Source organism: Melopsittacus undulatus, chromosome 3 (assembly GCF_012275295.1).
Source record: "Melopsittacus undulatus isolate bMelUnd1 chromosome 3, bMelUnd1.mat.Z, whole genome shotgun sequence".
NCBI lineage: Eukaryota > Metazoa > Chordata > Aves > Psittaciformes > Psittaculidae > Melopsittacus > Melopsittacus undulatus.
Genome location: NC_047529.1, coordinates 92,989,653 through 93,015,917, shown reverse-complemented (window position 1 = coordinate 93,015,917; position 26,265 = coordinate 92,989,653). Strand labels below are relative to the sequence as shown.

The 26,265-nt window shown below is 41.1% G+C and overlaps 1 protein-coding gene across 2 annotated transcripts in view; it reads left to right on the top strand.

Annotated features, from left to right (window-relative positions):
- Positions 1-22,686, top strand: part of RGS7 (regulator of G protein signaling 7) — a 246,072-nt gene extending 223,386 nt beyond the window's left edge. The window contains exon 16 of one of the 2 annotated variants that reach the window (XM_005146007.4): positions 22,525-22,686. In XM_005146007.4, the coding sequence (XP_005146064.1) occupies positions 22,525-22,686 (162 nt within the window). Of the gene's footprint in view, positions 1-5,176; positions 5,649-22,524 lie in introns of those variants that run through there. The other variant, XM_031046228.1, reaches the window with a different exon arrangement.
- The last annotated feature ends 3,579 nt before the right edge of the window (positions 22,687-26,265 follow it).

Below are 26,265 nucleotides of genomic sequence, written 5' to 3'. Positions count from 1 at the left end.
TTGGGACTTCATGTTCAATGTACAGCCACGAAAGAAATCCTACTTAGTCTTTGAACTTACTTCAGGTCATTCCTAAAATTTAAATAAAAAATAGCTAGTCAGAAAAACAAAATCACAAAGCTTCTCATTTAACAAGTACAAAACAATAATAAAAAAATAAGTATTTACAGAAATTAAGGCTTTTTCCATTTCAGAAGGAAGATGGCTTATTGACTTTCAACTAAAAAGAACTGATAAATTAATGGAATTTTTTAGTTTGAGCTTATTATTAATCAAAAAAAAATCTAGTTTAGGGGTTTTTAGGAATAATGCCCAGGCTAATGAGGAAAATCAAGAAGAGCATCTGTAAGACATTCCAGTGTGGACTGGCCTTCTTGTCCTGCCCTGCAGTGACTGGAGCAAAGCTGTTGTGCTGGAAGAGAAGAGCTGGAGTAGTACTTGCACAGCCAGGTCCCTCTAAGTGAGGAGCCAGAGTGTACTGTTCAGGTATTAGGCCAGTGTCTGCCATTTTCCACCTAACAAACGTTTACCTGAGTCTTAAGCTACTTGCAGGAAGAACTGCTGAGAGGTATAAAAACCTGAGGGGTCAGGCCTAGGATAAGTATGCTAAAAATACTTGTTTAGTGCATTGGTGCCTTGGAAAACCTTATGTGTTACCCCATGCTTCAGATACACCCCATCTGGGAAGAGTTTGTAGTTTAATCACAAGTGAGAGCTGCTCATCAGTAAATGTAAAGATCAGTGCAAAATGAGAAAGAAGCTGGAAGTGTCAGCCAATTTGGAATGAGCTTAAATAGGAACACAGTCACTCAGCCACTGCCTTCCTGTCTATGGACTGCTCCAGGAAATGGTATGGCCATAATGAGAAATGAACAGAGGACTGCAAATCCCTGCAATAAGCAAAAGGATTTTCCTCCACATGCAACCACTTAGCACTGCAGCTGTGCTGACAGCTTGAGCCCCAAATTCAGTAAATGCTAACCTGCTCCCCCTCCTCACATGTCTGAAAGAGAAATACACCTTCATGGGTGGCTGAGAGCAATGTCCTGTGCTGCTGTGGAAATCAAAGCAGAATCCTGACCTGCTGCATGGTGCTAAGGCAGTTTCCCTGTGTTCAAGGAGCAAAAGCTACCTAATCTTAGAAAGGGACTTACTGTTTCTGCTCCTGTGCCTCTCCAGATGTGCTTCTCTCAAGGGCTGTTTCTATACCGGCTTGGTATGTGATGCACCACGACGTCACTTGGCAGCTTCCCCTGCTGATGCTGGCTGAGCTGCCAGCCAGCTGCAGGTGTGTCATGGATAGGATAGTGAGAGTAAGAGAGTCAATTCTCTCTCTGCATCTTATTTTGGTCACAGCAGGGTTCACACTCTTTCTCTGTTTCCTGGCCAGATGCATGAAGTTCTCATTTCTAGTTCTACCAGCACTGGTCCTGGGGAGTAGCACCTGTGCTGGTGATAAAGAAGCATGAAGAAGGAGCCATCAGGATTGCTTAGCAGAAAGGAAAAGAATCTTCTAAAGAGGAAAGATTTGATCTTCCCATACCATACATTTCAGCTCTAGTCCCTATATAAATTACATATTGATTTCTTTTAAGCCACAGAGGTTGTTGCTGACTTGTTTGCCAGCTAATCTGAGGTGTTAATGTCATGATGCATAAATAGGTCAGTCAGCACATTTGTATTTAGCAGCTCATACATCTGCACATGATTTTGTAATTTCCCTCCTAAATTCTCTGAAAGTACAGATAGAAGGACAATTCTATGTTAAACAGTTTATGCACTAAAGTAGGGACTGAACACCGAGGCCAATTGGTTTAGTATTCTTAGATGTACTTGTTAAACTGCTGTGCTGCCTCCTCAATCTCTGACTCCTTCGTCAGGATGTGTGGGTCTCGTTTTAGTTAGTGTATTATTAGTAAAATTGTTAAAGAGTTTCAATTCATATGTCGGAAGTGCACCAGTACAGTCAAAAATCCTGTTCAGAATTTGGCCATATACTTCTAAATATTAATGGGAAGAATATATTGAAAAATATTAAGGATCTTCTTTCCATTCTTCAGATAAATACCTGCTACTAATTCTGACTTCTTTTCCAATTATTCTTTAATCTCATTAGCACAGGAAACATTTTCCTGTGTGTGATGATTCATATTCTACACTTCTAAAAAGTGGATTATTAGATGTATATTCCTAAATCAAAATTTGACTTGTGGAAATGCTATTAACACTGTATCTGAAAGAAATAGCTAGGCTCAGCTTTTAAATTACAACCCACAAGGGGTGATCTTTACTTCAGCCTGTGAATTGAGTAAATCTGGAAATCTCCTAGAAGTGGTAATTCTGAAATCCTAACGTACAGAGCTAAAGTAAAAGTATACTCTGCAACAGAATTTGAAATAAACAGTCTGTAAACTGAAAAATAACAAATTCCTGCAGACCTGAATAAAAAGGTGGGATAATTCTGTATTTGGGGCTGCCATGGATTCTGTGTTTAATACATCTGCTTATTTTCCCAATCCCAGAACTAAGTATGATTCAGAGTAAACATGGAAAATCTCTTAAGGACAGTGTATCTTCTAAGCTATCATTTTTCCAACTATAAGATAAAGTAGAACTATTAATACTTGGGAAAAGAACATATGTTGTTGTTGTTCAGATGAAGACTTCATACGTAGAAGTGTAATATTCTCTGAGGCAGGGAAGTGAGGTGAAGGAGAGGACCATGCCAAGAATTTCCTATCAATGTAGGGCTTAAAAGTGTTCAGAAAACAGCAATATTCAGGAAAAAAAGTGATGTACAATACAGGAAAAAAAAAAGTCATGACAGCTGTCAGTATCTATAGGGGAAAATTCAAATAATATGTAGAGTAAGGTTATACAAGTCAGATCAACTAACAGCTAGGTTTTGTGCTGCTTTTAGGTCAAATCTTCCTAGTTTATGTGGTATCACAATTAATTCCTGAGATGCTAGAATTTTGTTATGGATCATCTAAAAATTCCATGAAATGTACGCCTCTCAGATAATAAATTTTGAATAAGAACAAAAGCAATATTTTCACATATTTCATCCCACAATAAAAGCTGGTGCAGCTTTGCAGTATTGAGCAAATAGTTTTACTAACTAGTAGAGAATACCTGGTTTGATTGTTTTAACTGATTTATGCAGGTCAGTGTTAGAGGGAGCTCATACATATTTACAGAAAGTAGCCAAGCCTATAGACCTCTAAAATGAAGCATAAAAACTTAATGAAAGGCAAAAGTAAGCATATGCTAAATATTTTCTGAGATTATGTCCAAGCTGACAATCATGAATTGGCTAACAAAACACTGAATTTTGGACATGCTGTTTGAAATTGTATTCCAGTGCCACACAACTGTTGAGACTTTTGACTTTTTAAAAGGAAAAGATGTCTCACTATAACAGCTCTCCTGTTACATTAGAGGAAAACATAACTTCAGTTTTAACAAGGGTCAAGAAGCTGTGAATTTAATGTAGGTAAAAAGTGACAGAACTAAAGCTAAACACAGGACAGAGAGCATGCTAGGAAGAACACTTTCTGTCTTCAGAAGCAGAGAGTATTAGTACTGTCAGGTGATACAGTGAACCTGATGGATGGGCAGTGTAACCCAACAATGCAGATCATGAGTTCCGTTCAAAATTGTATTGTACGGAAAATACTCATCCTCTTTTTTTTCATCCTGTATTTCATAACACAAAATAAAATATTTACTCTTACTTCTGTGAAGACCTACTCTGATATACTGCATCTGAGCCAATGCTCAAAAAAAGCTTGTAAATTCCTGTGAACATAAATTTGATTAATAATGACAATAGATATTAAATTGTGGAATTCTACTGAGTTATAATACAGCAGATGACTTAACTCATTGATATGGCAGAATAAGTTAATTTACCATTTACTGAAGAAAACGTAACATCTCCCCATAGCTACAGTATTTCTTACTGTAATCTCTTTGAAATCAGTTTAACTTTTCTGAGTTGTGCAGTTAAAATTAATACAGTAAATGTAAGTATTAAGTATCTAACTGGAGACTTAGAGCCATCTTTTATTTAATGTTATGATCTATTTGTGTTATCTTACCAGGGTATGCCAGTGGTATTTTGAGGAGTGATGTAAGCTTGCTGTGCCAGCTCTGCCTCTGTTGCATCAAAGCCATAGCAGGATGGCCCTAGGAGATTTGATTCTTTCATGTGGTCTTAGGAGAACTAATTCCTATTATGTGGCTTCATGGTTTTTGTCTGGCTCAGCTAAAGCTCAAATCTGCCTGAAATGTACCACAGTGACACACCCAACACCATCCTCTTCATGCTGTAGGCTTAACTCTTGAGGGCCAGTCATTATACGTTGTTAAAAGAGCGCACTGTAAAACTGAAACTGCATCCTTGCAAAAGGAGGAATGATGAGGAAAATAAAAGTGTGGAAAACCAAACACCTTCAATGCAGTGTTATGCAGTCACATGTGGTACACTTGACCAGTGTTCCTTATAATTAGTAAATAAAGTCTCAGCAAACCAATAGCTGCGTTCATGAAAAAGCTGCTTTCTCACCTACATGAAATCTGCCTCTTACTTTCTTAACTTTAAAGTAGTTTTTTTGTCTTCTGTGACAGAGCTACTGCAGTTTGCACGCTCATCTTTGTAGCACAAGGCACTCTTACTTCTTCAAGTTCTGGGTATGACTGACAACAAGACCCTCAGCATTAGTTTATCATCAGCCAAAACCAATCTCATTCAAAAAATGGCCTTTAAATTTGATGGTTTATTCTGTGAAACAACCTGGCTGGCTGGCAGTGCAGGTGTTTCAGCGTAAGGGTTTCTGGTGGTTTAAGATTTGACAGACTCCAGTTGGTGCCCCTAGTTATTTGACAGTGATGTGGCAACACTGAGTGGTTGCTGATGAACAGGTTTGCAGTGATCATGCCTCTGTTTTCTGTTTTTGTTTTTTGTTTTTATCTTTTCCTCAGGGGAAATCGCTCACATCAAAGAGGTTAACCAGTCTAGTGCAGTCCTACTAAAAGGATCACCTTGTAGCATGGAAGCAGACTCAAATCATTATACATACTTTGTAGCTCACTGATTGCCTGACTCAGAGGACAGTAGAACAAGATGTTGCATGAGCAAGGACCTGACTTGTTTTCTTTTGTGTATACTAAGGCATTACAGACTCCGAGGGACTCTCTAGCCTTTCGATGCCACCATTTCGAAAACTGTCTGCTCACTTCCTCCTTCATATCAAGCTGGATCTGTGTCTTTTTATTTTCTGCAAGCTGAAGTACAGTGAAAAAAAGCTTCTGCTAGGCACAGTTTATTTAAAAAAAAATCAATCAAAACCTGGAAGAAATGTAAAAAATGCATATATTAATAAATATACATATGGCATCACATTTATTGCACAATAAATTAGCACAGAAGGTTTCATTTCACTGATGTATTCACATTGAGAAAGAAAGCCTGTGTCTTTGTCTGTTGTCTGTATATTCTCTGTTAATGTTTCTTGCATTTATTTTTATACCATATTTAAAAAAGAACACCTTTTACTCCAGATGTATTAAAGCTGATCCTTTCTCTGTAAATTTGTGTATGTTTATATTGTTGTTTTATCTTTCATTAAAAGATGCAGAATCTCTTTCCTTTGGGAAGTTTGAGATTTTAATATTGAATCTGAAGATTAGTCAAGAGCAAAATCATCCCCAAAAGTTACACACCTTGTGCTTTCTAAAAAGTGACATGAAATGGCATTTTCTTTCTCTCAGTGACACCTAATCAAACACACTTTATTGATAATAATTTACTTTTTCTTTTCTTTTTATCAAGCTAGCAGCAGAGAGACCTTTCCAGCTTGCTCATCATCACATAAGCAAACTTTTCTTTAAGCTAGACTCGTTCTGTCATAGTGCAGCCTGCACAGTGATTCAGTCGCTACCCAAGACCAGGTCGACTGAACTGCATTTCTTTAGGAACAGACATGAACAAATCTGGCTGAGAACACAAGTGCATAATTGCTAAACAGGAAGGACAGTGTTTCTTCCTCTTTGTCGCTTGTGATCCAATGCAACGTTTTAAACTTAAAAAGGTAGTGGTTTGGGAATGGTAAGCATATTGTCTGTAGAGCAAACCTTGGTTAGTAACCCAGGAAGCTGTCATTTTAATTCAAGGGCTCTATTCAGGTGTGCTGTTGAATGTGTGCTGCTGAGGTTACTCACAGAGACCTATTGCCAGGTTTATGAGAGCATGTAGATGTTTTCCCATGAGGTTGCAGATATGGATCTTTTGAAGCTAAACTGAGCTTTAACCAGAAATCTGCTTGGCCTAAGAAACAGCAGTTTTGACTGGAAGAGATGATGTAAGGAGGGTAGGCGGAACTCTGAACACAAAAACAATGAGTCAAACAACAAAATGCTGATGCCTCCAGGGCATTGTAGGGTGCATAGGACTAACAAGCCTTTTTATCAGTACACAGGAGAGACTCAGGACAACCAACTCTAGCACCATCTGTCATACTGACTTTAATATTGAGAAACAGAAGTCTTGTTTTGAAGTGACTACCAAACCTAAAAATGCACAAAGTGTGACAGTCAGAGACACAATACAAATAAATTTGAATACAGTAATGCTAGAATCACTTCAATTAACATCAGATACCTACCTGCATTGTTGCTGCTAGGGACAGGGCTCCTGTAGAGAGCAGCTGTGTAGGCAGAAAGGAGCTGAGCTGCCTTCTGCAGGGAATTCTCACTTCTCTGCTGGCTCTGTTGGTAGCCTGGTGCAGCCATAGCCCTGGCGGCAGCATCTCAAAAGATGTAGCCTGGATGAATGCAGGACAAAATGCATTATAAATCACAGTGAATAGATGTTCCCCAGGTTTTGCTCATTTGGGGTTTCTGGAGGTTTGGGATTTTTATTTGTTGTTTGTTTTCACATGCCACTGTGTTTCTGGTTTCTAGCTAGGATGATAATCACTGCTTTCAAGTGTCTCAGGTTTTGCTAGCATAATTCTACAAAGCTTTTATTAGAAAACACTGGAAATGCCGCATGAGAGCTTGAATTTGTCATGAGCTCCATCTAGGTCAACTCAAAATATTCAGTCTAGGGAGGCCAGATGAATTTTAATAAATAACCACACTGAACCCCAGATCTTAAATTCTGAGATTTTATTTTCCTTTACCACAGAAATGTGAGCTCTGAGGCAGGAACTTGGGGCCAGGCAATCCACAGAAATTTGAGCTCTGTTTCACTTCTCAGTGCCAAATAGAAGTATTTATTTCCAAACTCCTTCTGCCACCAATTGCATCAGCTGGTATATTGCCTACTTCGCCTTAGGAGTTAACTGATTAGATACCAGTGTCTGCTTTCAAGAATCACTCCCTTCAAATAACTAATGTTTCAAATTCACGCATTAGGTACTTCACACAACTTTTCCCTAAGATTTCCCACCCCAAATCACTTTGCAACACCAACTGGCTGATAAGATGTGGAGCACTTGTATACCTGAACCCATTTTGTACTTATGCTAGTTGTGCCCTTTTAATAAATACGAAATCACTATTGAATGGCTGTCTTTCCCTGGATTTGCACAGGTTTTAACACAGTGTCTGCAAAGTAAAAAGATGCAATACTAATAAGGATTTCAAAGTAGTCAGGGAGCTCTATTAAGGTTTCATTTGAGTGTAGTTTCAAGTGATGCAACTCCATTGTTACATGAGTGAATTTGGCCCAAACAAAATCTGTCCACCAGCTGATTTTTAAAGGGTTTGTCTGCAAACTTGTGCTACTTCACCTGATCATTGTCACCTGCCAGTGATATCATACTTGGACTGAAAACTCCAAATAGGCACAAACTTCCTTTTGCTTCCCCTCAGAGAAAAAGCTGAATATCTATTGCCACATCATAGCAGCCTTCCTGTATCTGAAGGGGGGCTATTCGTTAGGGACTGTAGTGGTAGGACAAGGGGTAACGGATTAAAACTTAAACAGGGGAAGTTTAGATTGGATATAAGGAAGAAATTCTTTACTGTGAGGGTGGTGAGGCACTGGAATGGGTTGCCCAGGGAAGTTGTGAATGCTCCATCCCTGGCAGTGTTCAAGGCCAGGTTGGACAGTGCCTTGGGTGATATGGTTTAGTGTGAGGTGTCCCTGCCCATGGCAGGGGGATTGGAACTAGATGATCTTAAAGTCCTTTCCAACCCTAACTATTCTATGATTCTATGTGAAGTCCACTTCCAGAATTAACTCAGATTAAGGCTTGTTTGTAATATACCTATTAGGAATTTCAATGAGGCCACAAGTCTGCTGGGGTAAAAAGGACCAAGAGAGCAACCCAATCTGGAGAGATCACTTTCCTCTCTCCTGCAGAAGAGCCATTAGTCAGTGCCATCTGGCTTTGCCCAGGAAGCTGCAAATACCCCCTGTTGGGAGATATTAATTGTAATATTCATTAAAATAACATAGTGCTGAGATCTTCCACCTGAGAAGCTGAGGTTCATCAGGCACCTTGTTCCTCATGCATCCCTGTGCATAAAGCAACTCTTAAGCCTGCAGGGGAAAGAATTGTTTGCTAATGATGCTGCAGCCTTGAGATGGCTTTGTGCTCCCAGACCAGCCTGGGAAGAAAAACAGCTGTTGGGGTATATGTGAGCTTCCCTAGCACCTATCTGATAACAGCAAAATATTCACCCATTCTTCTGTGAGGCGCAATTGAAAATTGTCCTTCAATCCTATGAAACCAAAGAGAGAGAAACAAGGCATTAAACAGTAACAAGAGAAATTGCAAAATGCTGAGCTGAAACAGTAATGGAGACTGGCCAAAAATTAATGAGCTGGAGGTGAATGCAGGAGTAAGAAGTGAGAGTTAATTGTAGTGACCAGAACAGAACCAACAAAGGAGAACTGGGGAACTGAGTCATGAAGAGCAAGAGGTTCTTCTCTATGTGGAGCTAGAATCAAACCCACCCAAAAGTCAGACAAGATCAACTGTAGCTGGCCCTTTAATGACAGTTTTTTTGACTAGAAAGCAATTAATACCAAGTACCTGTAATTACTTTTTTTCAGATTGTATCCCTTATATTGTTTGAAATAATGAGATAAATGCCAAATAGTCCCCCGAGAAATAACGAACTGGAGGGCTAAAATCAGTTACAGAAAATGAGACTTATAGGAGTACATTTAGGTTGTTTAGTTATAAAAACAAGATAATAACGCCAAGGCAGACAACTAACCTGAGGGAAGGCTGTTTTCTTTAAGTAACTGGAAAGAGGAGTTGGGAATGACCAGTGATTTATGTGTGGCTCTTCCAATTATTTATCTTTCTGCTAAGTGATTAACAGCTGTTTGAATTTAAATTTTCAAATTACCGTATTTTTAATGTCCCTTTTAGCTAGAGATGTTGTGCACAGAACTAGCACTGGTCTGATTAGGTGCATAAAACACAGGAGTTTTTCTAAAGGAAAGTTAATAGCTATAGGAACATATATAAAATAAAGCTTTAATTACAAGATGTTCAAGGGAAATTATCAACATCTTCTTTGAACATATTCCATGTCCACAATTTATATAAGCAAATTGCTAAGTGGTTATGAATTGTACCAATCTGCCTTTTGATCTGACTGTGCTGAACAGATTAATGCTTTTGTCTCGAGTTGAAGGTAGGCTGAATTCCCGATATCAGAGACGGAGGGGAAGCAAGGATGATCTATCTGGGGCTGAGCTCCCCCTCCTTGTTCTGTTCTGTAGAGTCCTCAGATGACGTGTGCAAATAGATGGGTTTGTTTGTACAGACATTGGCTTGAGAACTGCAGAGTCTCTCTAGTCATTATCTCTGCCACTATGAAGTTTATTTCCTGGTATCTAAACTAAATCTTCTTTGCTTCAATTTATCCATTTATTTTTGACCAGGCTGCTACAACCACTATAAAATGTTCCCTATCTTTTTGCTCAAGTACATAAATGGCCATTGCAACATCACAGCCTCCTTTGCTTTCTTCGCTGCTGTTTTCTGAAGTGTTGAATGACTTAATTTCTCTCCTCCAGCCTGGGGAGTGTTACAGCTTTCTTGCAGGACAGTGCCCAGAGCAGGTTGCAGGGCTCCCACACAGGTTTTACAGGAGGAGGACAGATGATTGCTGTTGTACTTCTGTCTGTACACACAGCTGTGAGATTGCCCTTTTTGCAGTAGGTGGCCACTACTGAACTGTGCCAGTTTATTTATGTGGCACAGTGATGCCCAGATCCTTTGCACTAAAACGTTGGTGGTTGTTCTCCTTTGTGTGTAGCTAACTCTTCTCCGGTCAGTGAGGCCTCTTCTGTTGTCCATTGAGTAGTATCCTCATTTTTCAAACCATCTATCTCTTCTCCCAAGATCACTTTCCTTTTTTGATTCTAACCTGCAAAATACTTGTAGTCCTTTAACCTGGGGGTATCTTTATGTGTGGGTGAGAGTGAAGAATTTGCGGCATGATTCTCTAAAGCATGAATGAGAGCAAGTACCATTGTCACTATTTGCCATAAGGGATCTGTATGCATAAATTGTTAAGAGAAATTGCTGTGACAATAAATCCAGAGAACCTGCTCAAATGCTAGATGATAGTTCTTATTTACAAGTGTGGACACGGACAGTAAATATCAAACATTAAGACACGATTGTAAATGTTACCTTGTTAGTGGCATTTGCACAATTTTTATTGTACTTTTTCTTTGCTCCCAGAATATATTCTGCTGCATTCACCTTCATTGGCTTTTGTTTGATTTGACTAGATTTTGAAATCTCTCATTAGATTCATCACAGATGTCAGCTTTCAAAATAGATACTCTTTGCCACCCTTCCTCTTAACCTTGTGACTGCTTCTTCTGCATGTATGTCACATAAATGAGGCATTTCATTATGCACATATCTTTTATATACACATCTTTATGCCTTTTCCCATTTCCTTTTTAGATGTGTGGCAATGGCATATTTAGTGTAACTTACTTTTCTACCTTTTTGCTGAGAGGAATGTATAACCTGAAATCTTTGACCCTTTTTGAGTTCATCTCTTCTGATGTGCTTATCTTTGTATGATTCATCTTTTCTTTTAGACTCTCTTTCTTCTCCTCCCCCTCAGTAACATCTTTTTTAGGATTCTCCCATCTTTTATGTTCCTTTCCCTTTGTTCCCCTGATCCTCGCTCCATTGATCCCTTCTGTGTGTTCCTATGGTGCTCACTAATGCTCTTTACACTCCCTCCTCTGTTTTATCTTTCTTGGAATTGAAAGAAATTACAGGCTAAAAAAGAAAGAAAAAGCATTAAAGGAAAAGCAGGCCAGTGCTAGGGCCAGGGCTGAGGTAGAATGTGCCCTGACTGTGATCTGATCTCAGGGGATCTTCCTGCCTATGGGTGCCTGCCTTTCCCTTCCCCACCCTGCTTCCACCAGCTCTCCATAGCTCCTCCAGCCACTGCTGCCCCAAACTCCTCTCTCTTGGAGATGTTGGTGAGGATTCAGACAAAAACACGCAGAGGCAGTTCTAAACACCTGAGGTACTGCCCTAAGCTCCTCTGTGCATCAGACAGAAGAGGTTCATAAAATCTTTACTTGGTCAGCAGGATTAAGGATTAGGCCTTCAAAAGCTAGTCTGGCATGCCATGGCACAGCAATAGATCATGGAGTGGCTGTTAGTAATGTTGCCTCCTTTGTTTAAACTGTTCTCCAAGTCTCTCTGTAAAGCCCTTGTACCAGGAGGATCACACCCCCCGGTGTCCCTGGGCTGGGGGAAGGAAGGGGGCAGATACTCATGTCATTCACTCCAGGAACTGCAGTTCCAAATACACTGGGAGCTTCAGTTTCTTTAATGGAAACAGCAAGGTGAGGGAGATCCACACAGTGATGCAGAGAATCTTACTCTCTTATCAAAGAGTCTGTGAGGAGCAGGAAGGAAAATTTAAGCCCATGACTAGGAAATATTTCTAAGTCCTGGTCTATAGTGGTCTGGGTGGTAGCTGCAGTGAAGATAACGAGTGGGCTTGTGGAAGCTCATGTTGTACCTACATCACAGATAAGGTTTTGGGGGTGAAGGGATATAAATGTGGAATTTCATCAATGGATAGACTTTATTTTAAATTATCTAGTGTTTTAAAAGGTGACAGTAGCAGCAAAGTAAGCTGCTAAAAATACAGTGCAGATAATTAGATAGATATTGCAAGGGAATTGGTTTCCAGAAAGTTGGGTTTAGGAAACAATTAAGGTTGTAATTCCTAGGTCATTTTGGGTAGCTCCATTACTCTTTCCTGCACCTCACCTGAAGTACTTCAATAACCTTGCTGGGTTCCTGATGAGCAAGGCTTTCTCTAATCTCTCTTCCATTGCTTCCCTTCTTAATCTTTTTCCTCACCCTTTTCTGTCACTGTTGGACACCCCAGGCATGAGGCAGTAGCTGCTGCTGCTCTCCCAACAGTGCATTTGTGTGTAGGGGAGATTTTCATTGCTATCTCTATTTTCTTCTTACAATGATAAGACTTAAAATGTCATACTTATATTTTCTTCCAAAGGGCTTCTTCCAAGGGCAATTCAAGTCATACAGACCCATATCACCCACTGTTTCTGTATACTTGTGTATTAACGGTATTCATTTTATTGGAAAAAAATGGCAAAACCAAAACAAAAAAAATGTGGAATTTATGAATTTTAGATATTTATTCTGCTGTTGGTCAGAGCTGAGTAGAAAAACAAATTGGCCTTTACTCTCTGCTTAAACCCCATTGCCGTGTTAAAACTGCACTTTGGAATTCCCATCGGCAGGGGGCATGGAGCATCTGCTGACACTTCAATGCCTCTGCTGGCATTTCTCACTGTTTCTCCCTGCCCCAAACTCCCAGCATACTTCCCCTGAAATCAGAGATGTGAAACCTGTAAGACTGACTTTAAAGTATACTTGCTTTTTGCTCTGCAGGTACACTTGTGCTTTCTAGCTGGATGTCGACTGTGGTACTTTTTTGGTACTGTAGCATGGGTTTGGGGTTTTTCTTTTTAAAGATGGTTTGGACTTCTCCAGCCCCAGAGCACACCATGTGCTGGGAATTCACCTTTCTTTCTAGAAAACTTTTGAAGGCAAACTCTTTCCATCAACTGCATGGACTAGGAAGAGTGACTTTGATCCCTTTGTGTCTTTTAATGAGAAAGAAAAAAGCAAGGGTTTGTAGGCCAGAAGACCTCAAGGAATAAAACAGAGAGAGGGAGAGGGAGAAGGAAGAGTGTTAAAAATTAAAAAGGAGCATTAAAGTAACAGCTGGGATAGTGAAATCAAGGCCCACCACCTGCCTCTTGTTATAGCTGTAATTTATTTCTCTATCTTGAGAGCAATCATTGATAGCTGCTCTCCTCCTATTCTGTGTTTAATGCTGTGACTAGTAAAGCATCAGGAGAAAACAGAAGAGGAGCAAGAGACCACAGGACACCTGTGTGTTTGGTGGCATTGTCTGACATGGGGGGCAGCCCTGGGAAGAGAGGAGGACTTTGTTGTACATACCCTTCAAAATGTGTAGAGCCTGCTGCTTTTATTTTTCATCTAAACAGAGATTTTGGACGTGCTGCCCCAATTGTGTTGTGTGAAAAAAAGAAGAAAAGAAAAGGCCTTTCCATGCCCAGCGTGGTGAAAAAGTCCAGTGTTGCCCATAGAAGGTGCATCCTTTTCCAGTTCCTGAAAGCTGCTGCACCAGGACGGAGCTCATTACTCATCATTATTGAGGTCTCACGGTCTCGTGCTGCCTACTTCTTACTCTGGCAGAAAGGAGCTGTCAGCAGTAGACCTTCCTGTGATGCAGAAACAGCTTCTCCTAACAGTGAGCTCTCCTGGATACTCTTCTGTCATATTGGTATGGACAAGGCAGCACCAGCATGCCTGGTGTATCAGTGCTGTTCTCATTCAGTGCTGCTAAAATTTTAGTTCTGCTGAGGAAAAATGAGTAACCTGAATGGTATTACTTACTTTGACTTGTGTAATGCTGAATATGACAAATATTGATGATAGAAATCTATTGGATGGGGCATTTTTGGTATCCATTATAGCCCATTATTTGGAAGATATAAGTAGAGCATAGAATGGGAAAGGAAGAAAGTGAAAATCATTTTTTTCACTTTTCCCCTGCAATAGTTCTGAAGTGATCATATGCCTCTTTTTTTCCTGTTTTATTTTTTTTCCATTGCTGTGTCTTGCTGACTTTCATGCCGAGAACCGATGTTCATAGGAAACAAACAAACCCGATTTAATTTTCCTTCTCTAAACCCTGAGCCATGGTGATGGTACAAGTTGCTGGGCAGCAACTGCAGTTTCACTTCCAGCATCAGCAATCAAAACATTTGCCAGCTGTACGTAGCACAGGAGCCCCTTAAAGCCTTCTTCCCAGAAGCCGGAAGGAGGGGATAGGGCTGGGGATAGGGATAGGTTTAGGGATGGGGCTGGGGATGGGGCTGCGGTTACGGACAAGGATAGGGATGGGGCTGGGAGCGCGGCGCGGCGGCAGTGACACCTGGTGGGTGCGCGCAGGAACGGTTCCGGGCGAGCCCACGCGGCGCAGAGGCTGTTCCCGGCAGTCCCGAGTGGGAACACACGGGGGAAGGAGGAGGCTGTATCCTGCCCGTTCCCGTGGAGGTGCTGCAGGCGCTGCCTGCTCTCCCCTCTGGAGCTCCTTCTCCTGGGTAAGGAGCCGGGTCCCAAAGCGGAAATGCAGGCGGGGGCAGAGAGGGACGCGGGAGCTGGAAGTGAGCACTAGGTGCCGAGTAGGAGGCAGTTATGTGCTGAGGCTGGTGTAGGATTGCATCGGCTCAATAGAAGTGGATGAGACCAACGGTAGTTTACTGATCATGGAATATACTACATTTTCCTTTAGGTTACACTTTAGATTTCAGCTTAATGGCTTTAAGCTGAAAGTGGGGAGATTTAGATTAGATATTAGGAAAAAAAGTCTTCACTATGAGGGTGGTGAGGCCCTGGCACAGGTTGCCCAGAGAAGTTGTGGCTGCCCCATCCCTAGCAGTGTGCAAGGATAGATTGGACGGGGCTTTGAGCAACCTGGGCTAGTGGAAGGTTGGAACCAGATTATCTTTCAGGTCCCTTCCAACCAAACCATTCCATGATTCCATGGTTCTTCATATCCCAATGAAAAGAACATGGATTATTTTGTTAGATTACACCAGAGGAAGGTGTCTCCATTAAGACGGTTCCCAGAAACCGATGTTGCTGCAGTACAATGAATTAATTCTAAGTCTTTGGGATTGTATCAGGATACATTTGGCTTAAGTTGACTTCAATAGCTTTGGGCACTGATTTAAATAATGAATGTGCCACTGAATGTGAAAGGAGCCTGAAATGAAGAAGAAACAATGACAGCCAGTACATCAAGGTCTGGTTTGAGTCTGGGGACATGCAAAGTCTGAGGACTGATGGAAGAAGTGGTTACACGGATTTGACTGCAAGTGCCTGAGGAAGCCTGGGTATGTTCCTGGGTGGAAAAAGCAGAGAGTCCCCTCCAGCTTGGCTGCCCATGGGGAAGGTGGGCTTTGAAGTCATGCATGGGAGTGCTGCTTCCGGTTGTTCCTCTGATTGCATCCAGGACACTGGGATTTTGGTCCTGTGATCTGTAAGCAAAGAGGCTGGCCAGAAGGAAACCCACTTCCATCTAGTTCTGGTTCCAGGGGGAATCTCTTGGCAAAGGCTAAAATATCAGTGGTTAACCACTACCAAACTGCAGTGGTATGGTCTTTACAGCTCTCCCCACTTCAGTTGCTATCTGTTTCTGAGAACAAGAATGAGAGACTGAATATAAAAATGGTGCTTGAATTTCATGGGCTTCCACTTGCATGGTTAAATTTTGTTTTGTGGGTGCTGCAAATACATGGGGTTCATTTACATTGATTTTGGGCTGCCTTTACCCTCTTCTCCAGAGCCCCCAGACTGTGTGATGGGATTGATGAGGAAGTCTGACTGTATTCCAGCCTTTTCCATCTCACTTTTGCATATCACATTCCAGCTTTCCCAAAGAATCTGCAGTCTGGCTGTGAGGACAACAGGTAACCCAGGGCTATGCACCCTCATGACCTCAGATGCTGAACCATTCTGGAGAGGCTATTCTATGGAGAATCATGTATGTGGGGAGTTACTTTTCAGCTTTGAAACTCAAAATGCTTTTTTCCCATTAGTAATAGCCAACTTTCATAACATAATGTTTAATAAAAAATATATTAGGTATTTGTATGTAATGTTTTTTTTTCTGTCTGGAATGGATGTTATGGGAAGCAATTGTCTTGGCTTTAGGGGATGGAGAGAAAGTTTGTCTTTGCTTGGATATATAGCACTCCCCTTTGGGATAGTGTCATTTGATAATTCCTGCCACATGTTCTCATGAGTAGGATGTTTTTGTTTCCTTACTGTGTCTCCCCCCAAGTCCTGCTGGGTAATATTTCAGATGGTCACGGTCAAAAAAAGCATGTGACAGCTTCCAGATGTTCGAATAATCAAAGCGATCTGCAGATCTAAGGGAGCACACCAACAAACAAATGAAGGATAACTTGAAGGGCTGCAGTCTAGGTGGGGGGCCACATTCAGAGGTGGTGTAGCAGGCTGAAGGATAGTCTTTTAATATCTGGAGAATTCACTGATGCCTACATCACTTGCTAAAAATGAGACAGTCTGATGTGGCTGGGCAGGCAGTAGAAACCGAAAACATCGGATCTGGTTGTGGTTTTCCCGCAGCTTGGAGCAATGATAGCTTCCCAGGGGATCGAGGAGGGCTGTCACAGTGCAGCACAGCTCTGAGCTGTGCTGGCTGCTGGGCTCCAGCTCGTGTGATGCAGCCGGGACTAAGAAACGTGACCATGCCCTGCTGCTGTCCACACCATCACCCCATCTAGTCTTTGTCCTGGCTTAGGGGCTGGTGCCCAGGCAGTGCTGCATTCAGCTGAGAGATGGGAGGACAATTCTGAGAGCAGGGAAACACGCCCGCTTCTGGCTTGCTCCTAGCTGGCTTGTATAGGCACCTGCTTAGGCATTAGTAACTAGTTCAAAGCTGGGGTTTGGGAGACATTCAAAACCATTCATCATCCCAGGTGTTTTTTGTTGGTCCATCTTTCCAGCTTTATAAAAACAGACAAGATAATTGAAAATGTACAATGGGACACTGTATTCCTCTTTGGGAATGTAAAATCTTCCTCATAAAGAAAAATATAGAGCTTGTATTAGTCACTGTCAGCCTGATGCTTGTAGAGGTGAATGAGGACAGTTGTGTACCTCTGTGCAGTGTGTGTGGACAGCAAGCAGGAACAGGAGGCTGCACATCACTGACTGCTGTCCTGCAGGCTGGGCAGTCCTCTCTCGTCACAGAAGGGACAACAGCCCCACCTCACAGGGTCCTACAGCAAGTCTGCTGGTGCCTTTTCGCATGCTGGTATGTCATGTGGCACTGCTGGTGGCACATCCTGTGAAACAGATGTAACAGATGTGCTGTGTGTGTGCAACTGGCACAGCTGTGCTGGAAAATTGTTTTACAAAGCCTTCCATGTCAGTGATGGGGAGGGGCAGACATCATTATTACTATTATTAATATTATTATTATTTCTACTACTGCTATTACTTCTACTAATTTGTGTGCAAACAATGCTGGCTCAAAATCTGGCTCAGCTGCTGCTGGATAAAAGCAGATCTGATCACACCAAGGGAGCTGCTGGTGGTTTGAATATTACTGTGACTCCTACAGGCTGATGCTTTTGAAGCATAACTCTTTGTGAGATTGCTACTGACTACTCTTTCCCCTTGGTAGTAAGGCTTTGTGTGACTTTTCATGCAATCCTACACAGGCATTTTGCTGCTTTGAGAGGTAATAGTGTAGCATGCTAGCAAAATCAGTTCCACACTTGGAAAAGGATCAAATTTGAGATAGCTGTCTGCCACTAAGGCAGCTTTTGTCAGTCAGGTTCTGTGTATTGCATTCCCCAAGAATTTGGAGAACTTCTGGCAAGATTATTCCTTGGTTTTGTTCAAAGAATCCCTTTGTATGTACATAGCAGGGGAAAGACCAATACACTACTTATCTGGAAAACTGGACTATGGTGCCCATGTGCGTGGAGTAGCCTGAGCCTGAGAAGGGCATCAGCAGCAGTATAGGGGCCTTAGACAAGGCACACCATGACATGAGCAAACACCCAAAAGTGAGGAGGATGCTGCTATGCATGAGGACACTGATACCTGAATGTGCTGCAGGAACGTGGTGGCCATGAAAAATTGGATCTGGGTCACACAACAGATATTTACTATGATGAGTCATCGCTGTCCTGGTTGATGTCTGTAAAACTGGGATAACAAGGTTGTTTCACGTTTGGAAGGTTTGGAGGCTTGTGTTTTTCTATGAGCTGGAGCATCAACATGTACTTCCATCATTTATCATGTGGTTGTCAAGACTGCAAGCTCATTGCCCACGTCCACAGGGAAAGTCATAATTACTTATGTATGGTAAACTAAAAATGGAAATCATTCACTGCAGTGGAAGCTGACTCAAGAAGGACAGATCATCAGTGGGGAGAAGTGATAAGAGAAGTAAAGCTGCTGCATTGCAAACCAGAAAACAGGGTGACAAAAAAACAAGTGGCCTCCATCTACTGTCTACCCATCCTCTGGTCATCCCCCCATCCCTCCGCTGGCTACATATTTGTATGTTTTTATTCTAAAAACAGGCTAGGAAGCAGCATGGGGAGGGCTGGTTGGGGCAAGAGGAAAGCGGATAAAGGCCCTTTTCCCCTTGGCTTGTAAATCCGTGCCTGGTCTCCCTTCAAGGCTTCGTAGTTTAGAAAGAATTGCAGTTTGTTCTTCAAAAGATGTGTCAGTCTGTTATGGATTAAGAAGACAATATGCCTTCCACATTTACTGTCTTTGCAAAGACTGATTTTTGGAGGATTCGCTAGTCACTTCATTTCAGACACATTTTTTAACATGTTCGCATTTCTTTGTGGTTAAACTTAGATCCTGTCCTTCCTGAATCCTATAAGGCTTGCTGTGTGGTGTTTGTCTTTTCATGGTCATTACTGATACATACCTACTGCACTCACTGTGCTCCACTAAAATAATTTTGTCAGGGTAAAAATTGTAAATTAAAATATTCTCTCAAAAGGCAGACCCCAAACATAGTTTTGTAACAAAAAAATCTCCAATTGTTTCCAAACTGAGCTTAATTTCAAATGAAAGATAAAATATTTCCCTTTACTATTACCCAGATGTGATCTTCCCAAAGCTTCAGACATGAATAATCTCTCTAAATTTTCCAGCTATTTCAATATCCTGGCCATACTGAGCTCAGCCTGTGGCTCTAGTGCCCATTCAGGAAAACGTGCAGGCAAGGCCAATGCCTGATGTCTCTATCCATTAAAATCAGTGATCACACATTTTCTACTTTACTTTTCCAGTTTTGGTTCCTTTTCATTTCTTATTTGCAGCTGCACCTTCATTTTCCCCTTTTTAGTGAGAACTTGGGAAGTTCCCACTACTTTCCTGCCTCTGCCTCTTCTTTCTTTAGAATCTCTAGTCTGCTTGCCTTATTTTAATAGCCATCATTCTCGTTCCTTGATTGCAGGTTTTGGCCAAATCCTGATAATGTCAACAGAAAGGTTTTCCCTGGAATTTTAGACGCATTTCTGTTGTGTTTTTTCTTTCCTCTCCTTCTTGCTGCCTGGCTGGCTGATTTAAACAAATATTTTCAGAACAGCTTGTCCTCAGTTGACTAAACTGGTAAATAATGGATAAATATAGTTTTGATTGGGAACAGCTTTCTGGCTAAGGATGGAATACAGCACTAAAGAAGAATTTTTCTCACCTTGAGTCATGGGATCTGGTTGGTTAAATTAAAACCGTTTACTTAACCTGCCTGTACAACACACAAACATCAGAGATGTCCTTTAGCTGTACTGATACTTTGTGCTGCCTACACTACACTAGCTGCCACACCTGGGCAGTAATTCTATTTTATGAAACACAAATAGCCTGGCTTTTGTTCCTTCTTTGTATCATGTTTAATTTATGTACATAAGTAAAGGCTCAGGCTTATTCTTCCAAGTCATTCCTTCTGGGTTTTTTTTCTCACCCTCTGGAAGGGAAATGTTCTGTCATAAGCCTCAAGCTTCTACATGTATAAATTCGTCAGTGTCCTAAGGCTGGCTACCTACCTCCATAACTCAATCCTGCTATAACTGTACTGTCTTCTTCCCAAAATGTACTTCACCAAGCCTACAAAAAGGATGTTGCTATGTTTGTTCGGATTGCCTTTGAAGCATGCAGAGGGCTTCTATAAGTATTTATTCACACAGAAGGGCTAGAAATATTACAATGTTCTTGATATAAGTAGTAAAAGTAAAAACCCAACTTGCAAAGTAATATAAGTCATTGTATTTTGAATTTTGATTGTAATAAATTACAGCTATAGTTCACACAACCCAGCTATTATCTCAGATTGTCTCTCTGCAGAATCACAAAAACAATCTGAGTCATTCCAACTTGATTCATGTTCAGTTCCTGTTTGGGAAAGATTCTCTCACCATCAGACCGCCTCATAACTTTTTTTTTCCTGAGAAAGCTTAGATTCTGTACAACAGTCCCAGAGCCTATGGTGGGTTCTGCAGCATGAATCATGGAAAATATGCATCCCTGGTTATTTGTAGCCGGTTATTTTTGCAGAAGTCCATGTGGAAAAAGCCATGTGATTTTGTTCTGTGCGATACGTGTGTCTTTCTGGCACTCTAATGGGAATTGTTTAATAGAGACTAATCAAGCATATCGAAAGATGTCTGTATTTGAAAGAGGAGACAGAAGTGGAGTTGACACGTAGAGCTGAGGCTTTGTATGAACCAGTTTCAGAGAGAAAGAAAGTGGATTTGCCTTTCTGAATAAAACAAGGCCTCAGAGAGTTTCCCTGTTTCTCCCAGAGCACTCTTCATGGTCTGTCACTGAATTCTTGTGAAACCTCTATTCGTCTTTGTTGTGGTTTCATTTTATCTACGTATAATATGTTAATTCAACTAGTACATGCAGAACATACCATTTCAAGTAGTTCACGGAGCTGATTAATTAATAAATAACTTTGGCACTTTTACCTGAAAAGCATAATAGAATCAGAGAAAATGTCTTCTACTTGCCAGCCTTCCTTGGATCATTTGAGAGACCTCTCTCTTTTGAGAGAGCTTCCTATTTTGAGCTGAAAATATGGAACAGTAACTCCATATAATATCTTAGACATGAAGTGAATAATAATGTATAACTTCAAGGAAATGAGGCTACACAGTATAACAATGATACTAGCTATCATTTCTGCAGTTGAGCAGCTCAACAGTGCACACCTTTGCTTCTTACATGTCCTGCAAAAATATGGTAGTCATTTTACTATTAGTAACAGAGGTAGTATTAAGGGCAAGTAAGAGAATAAAATCATCAAAACATTGGCAGATGTTGCAAAGGCTAGGGTTATCATATATAATGAGGATTAAAGGAACTCAGAAGAAAAAGACTGAGGTGCTTTGTCATTTGATGTCAGATGACTGAGCAATAGTCATTTATCCAGCAGGGAAAAGTAGAGTCAGATGCAGATAAAAAAGATGTAGGGGCTGCGCATACTGTCGGGAGCACCCTTAACCGGGGATCAATGAGCTTAAATGGGACATGCCAGCTCATGTCCCAGGTATCAGCTAGACATGAACACCAGGGTCAAACTGGTCAAAAACTAATGTGGCTCCTGGGATTGTGTTTTTGGCAAGGTTGACTTGTTTCCCCCATATGTGTGCTGGGCTCCAAAGCATGGTGTTTGCTTTAGGCACTCCTATAGGCTGACAGAAAACCAGACAGGGTGCAGGAAACAGCTCAGAGAGCAACCAAAAGACCAGAAAGCACCTTCTGGCAGAAGCTGTAGGTACACATTTTTTAAGCATATCCAGAAAAGGTTAGAGGATTACTGGTTACAGACGGTAAGTGTTTACTTCAGGACTAACACTCTTCCAATATAACAAATAAAGATATAAAAAGATCTGGTGGCTGGAACTGGACAAGTGAGCAGGAGGAAAAGGCACACAGTTCACCAGGGAAATACTTTGCTACTGGCGTGGATGGCAATAGGTTCTTGTGGCTTTTCTACCATTAGCAATTTTTAAATCGAGAATAGATGTTGTTGGGTTTTTTAATCTAGCACAATGCACTCAAGTTTAAACTGGCTCACATTCAAGGATGTTCTATGTCCTAAATTATGTGGTTAGGTGACCACATGGCGACTCCTGGTTTTATAATCTGAAAATCCTTTTGCTCTGACAAATAGGAGTGTAGGAGCTTCTACTGTGACTGAGATTTTGGATGAATGGATGCTTGTTGTGTTTACTGGGGACAGCAACTTACCTTTCTTCCTTCTCTGAACCAGCTTAGCACTGACTGGTCCTGGCTGCAGAGCTGCACACTAGGCAGACCTGTCCTGCCTAGCCCAAAGATGCTCCTTTTTCACTTATTTCTCTCCTCCCAGGCTGGAAACCCACATTCATTTTTCCGAGGAGCCAGGAGCCACCTTGAACCGGGGAACTTCTGTAGCGCTTTGAGAGTAACCATTCACAAAGACCTTACAGCTCTGAACTACAGCACGCACAAAGAACACTTTTTTTCTAGCGACTACAAAATGCTGCAATAAGCTTTGCTCAAATGAAACCTCTATTAGTGGTAGTGGAGCTTTGTATGTTAGTCACCAAGGATTTGACTATCAGATAATTGTGATTATATGTTCTCTTCAGAACAACTTGCATTATTTAAGAAGAAAATCAAACTCCAATCAAGCTGTTCAGAGAGTTTAAGATTTTCAGATGTAGAGCTCCTAGCTTCCCTGTTTTAGCCATTGGGGTACAGTGCAAGATGCTGCTAAGCAGGCAATAGTCTCAGGATTTATTGCAGTGACTGAAATTATAAATACAGAAAGTTCACAGAAAAGCCTGCTCTCGTGAACTTTCAACCAGCATTTGCAAAGTAAGAAGCCATAGATTATTAATATAATAAATGGATGCATATCTTTCCAAATGTTTAATAAAGATAATATGTGAGAAGCATGAAACAAGTTATTTTCCTCTGCAGTAAAAATATATTTCTTTTATTGGATACAGGACAGTGTCAGTAGCAATTGAAACCTGTTGAAGCTTTCATGTTCAGAAACTGATACTCTAACAAGAATCATACCAAAACCACAGGTCTTAGAACGGGAATTGTCAGATCAGAGGAGACCAAAATTTGACAAAGTAATGATTGAATTCTCTGTATTTAATAAATATATATATATACACACAGTATTTACATAAGATCTTGATACCAAAAGGTAAACTGAATCATGCAATACAATCCAGCAAAATCTGTATTCTCCAGGAAGACATAGGGACAGCAATGCTTTTGATTTTAAAAGATCAGATCACCTGTTTCTGGTTGCTTTGGCTATTGGAGTATGGCTGGGCTGAAAAGGCCAATGCTTACATGTTACACAGTTGCCACACACCCTACAACCGCCTGCTTCCTGCATGTGCTCTCTCTCTCTCTCCCCTGCAAAGCACTGACCAAGGACACATGAATGTTACCAAGCAAATAACATGAACTACATCTACACAGTCACAGTAATGGTGATTTGTACTTCCTGGGTGGTCCCAAGAGACATGAACACAGTCTGAAGCCCCAGGCAAACATTTATCTTCCTGTTTGCTAGCACCGGTGTCTTCAGGACTGGGAGTCTGGTAAGATGGGTAAGATGGTCTGCCACACTGCAAGCACAGGTGTGCTCATTTAGCTTGCTAAAGTCTTTTCACTTAAGCACACACAGGCACATACAAAATGCTTCTTTTGAGTCTAATTCCTTCAGCTTGAAAGGATGCAAAGATGCCCATGCTTCTTGCTGCCAAAGGACTCCCAAAGCCTCTATTTTTCGGAAGAGGTAAGTGGCAGAGGAGATGGACCTGCAAAGGTGAGAAGTATTTCCTCACAGCTAGAAATTACAGTGCAAGTCTGGTTAAGATCCCAGGCTCCAGGTTTACTGATTACACTAAAGAACCTCTAGTGACACTAAATGCTGCTTTACTGTTCCTATTAATATCAGGCAAGGAGATGTAACAAATAGTTCCAAGGCAAAGATATTATTCCATACGACTTTATTAGAATAGCAGAAGGTGAAGCCAGATGATGGAAAACATATATTTCAAGAGTTTGGTGTGACAGGCATCCATTCTTGATCTTTCATGTACCATAGTATATGCTTTACATGCCTACACAGAGTTTTGTGAGAGGAAGTGGTCAATCCTTTTAAATCTGGTAGAGCAATGCTGGCATTGATTTCTGTGGGTGCAGTCATGTGTCAAGTGATTATTTGTATTGGCACAGTAAATTAAGTACACATCTACAACCTTGATACTTGAATCTCAAAAATTTCATTTAGAGGGATGCCAGCGAATTGTTCTTTTCTCTAAACACCAGTTCTCTGTAGACAGCCATCATGTTTGTGTTGACAGTGGCCAGCAAGGGCTGAAATCTTGGCCTGTTGAAATCTTTGGTGAATATTTGGCTGAGAAGTGCAACTACATTTTCACACAAAAATAAAAAGACTGAGGGGGAAAACACATTACATTTTGTGTAATGGTAAAATACTCTTGTTTTGTTTTGGTTTTCAACATCTTGGATGTCAATGCCCTTAGTTTATGAAAGTTCAAGTTTGTTTGTGCTAAAATGAAACAACAACAACAACAAAATGACTATATTTCCATCTCTCCCTCCAAACCAGAAAATCTAGCAGTACTGTGTTTTAATGCAGATGCAGAGCCACAGCCCAGGCAGGTGCAAGGCAGCATAATAGTGGGTGATGAGGCAAGTCATGTTCCACCTGAATTCCTCCTGGTTCTTATTCTTAAAAGCTCTTAATGCCCTGGTCTGCAGCTCCAGACAGTCTTCAGAGAGCATCCAGCTTCAGACATGTTTACTCTTTGCAGAGTTTCTAGCAAATGCCCTGCTCTAATCAAAGAAAGTCTGTCCATTGATTTTGACTTTTGAAGCCAGCTCTGTAAAACAAATGCCTGTGGCACCAAATATCTAAACCATGAAAACCACTGTGGAGCATCAGGTCCTTGACCTTAATGCCATAAAAGATTTATGACTACAAGTTTCTAAAAGCTGCTTTGATTATAAAGAAAGGAAATTAACTGCCCTCACAGACATGCTTCATCTTTTTGGTGACCACAGGTATTACTATTAGTGTGTTGTACAAAGGTTCAGAAATGCTGCAGGAAATTATAGGTTAAGCGGGATATTTTTGTTTTTGTTACAGGCTCTTTGCCTATTTCCCTTTAGAATTAGTGTTTATTGACTCGTGATGCTGACCTCTTTTAGTTGCTCCTTGCTGCTGCGTTCCAAAAGGTGGACGTCAAAAGCATGAGAACCAGCAGATGGCAGCACAAAGCTGCTGTATCTGGGCTGTTGGAGCAAAATGGGAAAAAATACAACTCTAGCTGAAAAGGAAAAGTTTCTTACGGTTCGTTTGCTTTCAGATCTCCTCAGATCTCCCTCCTTTCTCCTCTTCCTTTGGATCGGGTTTGGGGTTTTTTTCTCCTGTTTTTTTCTAATCACAATTGGGAGGGAAAAAAAATAAAGAAGAGCAGAGGAGGAAAATGGCTATGTCAGGTCATCCTGCATTGATTTAGTAGAAGATAGTAAGACCTGATGTGACCTGCTGAAAAGATGACATGAGGTTATGGCCTAGCCTACCAGTGCTTCGCGTCGTATTAAACACTCCGCAGGGGCAACATCTGGAGGGTTAAACAACTGCTGGGTAATGCAATTTTAAATACCACTTCATCAAAGTAATAGACTCCACAGGACCCTCTTGGGATCTGTAAACTGATGTGTTCCAGGCTTTGTGTGCTGCAGCCCCTTTGTGTAACACATTAGGGAAAGCCTGATAGCTCTGACTGTTGCAGAGTGATAGAACTGAGGTTTGCAAACTCATCTACAGCACTCTGCCTTGCTAGGCCTGGGATCAAATGTATGGCCTTTATGGTTTTTCTTTTCTTGCTCAAAGCTCTATAGTTCGTGTATCCAAAATTCCTGCTAGCTGAAGGAAAGGTTTTAGAAAAACAGGTTTACTCTTGAGTCTATTTTAATGTCAGTGTATGAGCTTCAAAAGGAGATTGGATCCCACGCTTTCTGTTTTCCAGAGTAGTTACAGAGGAGAGAGCAGATCTTCTGTGCACTC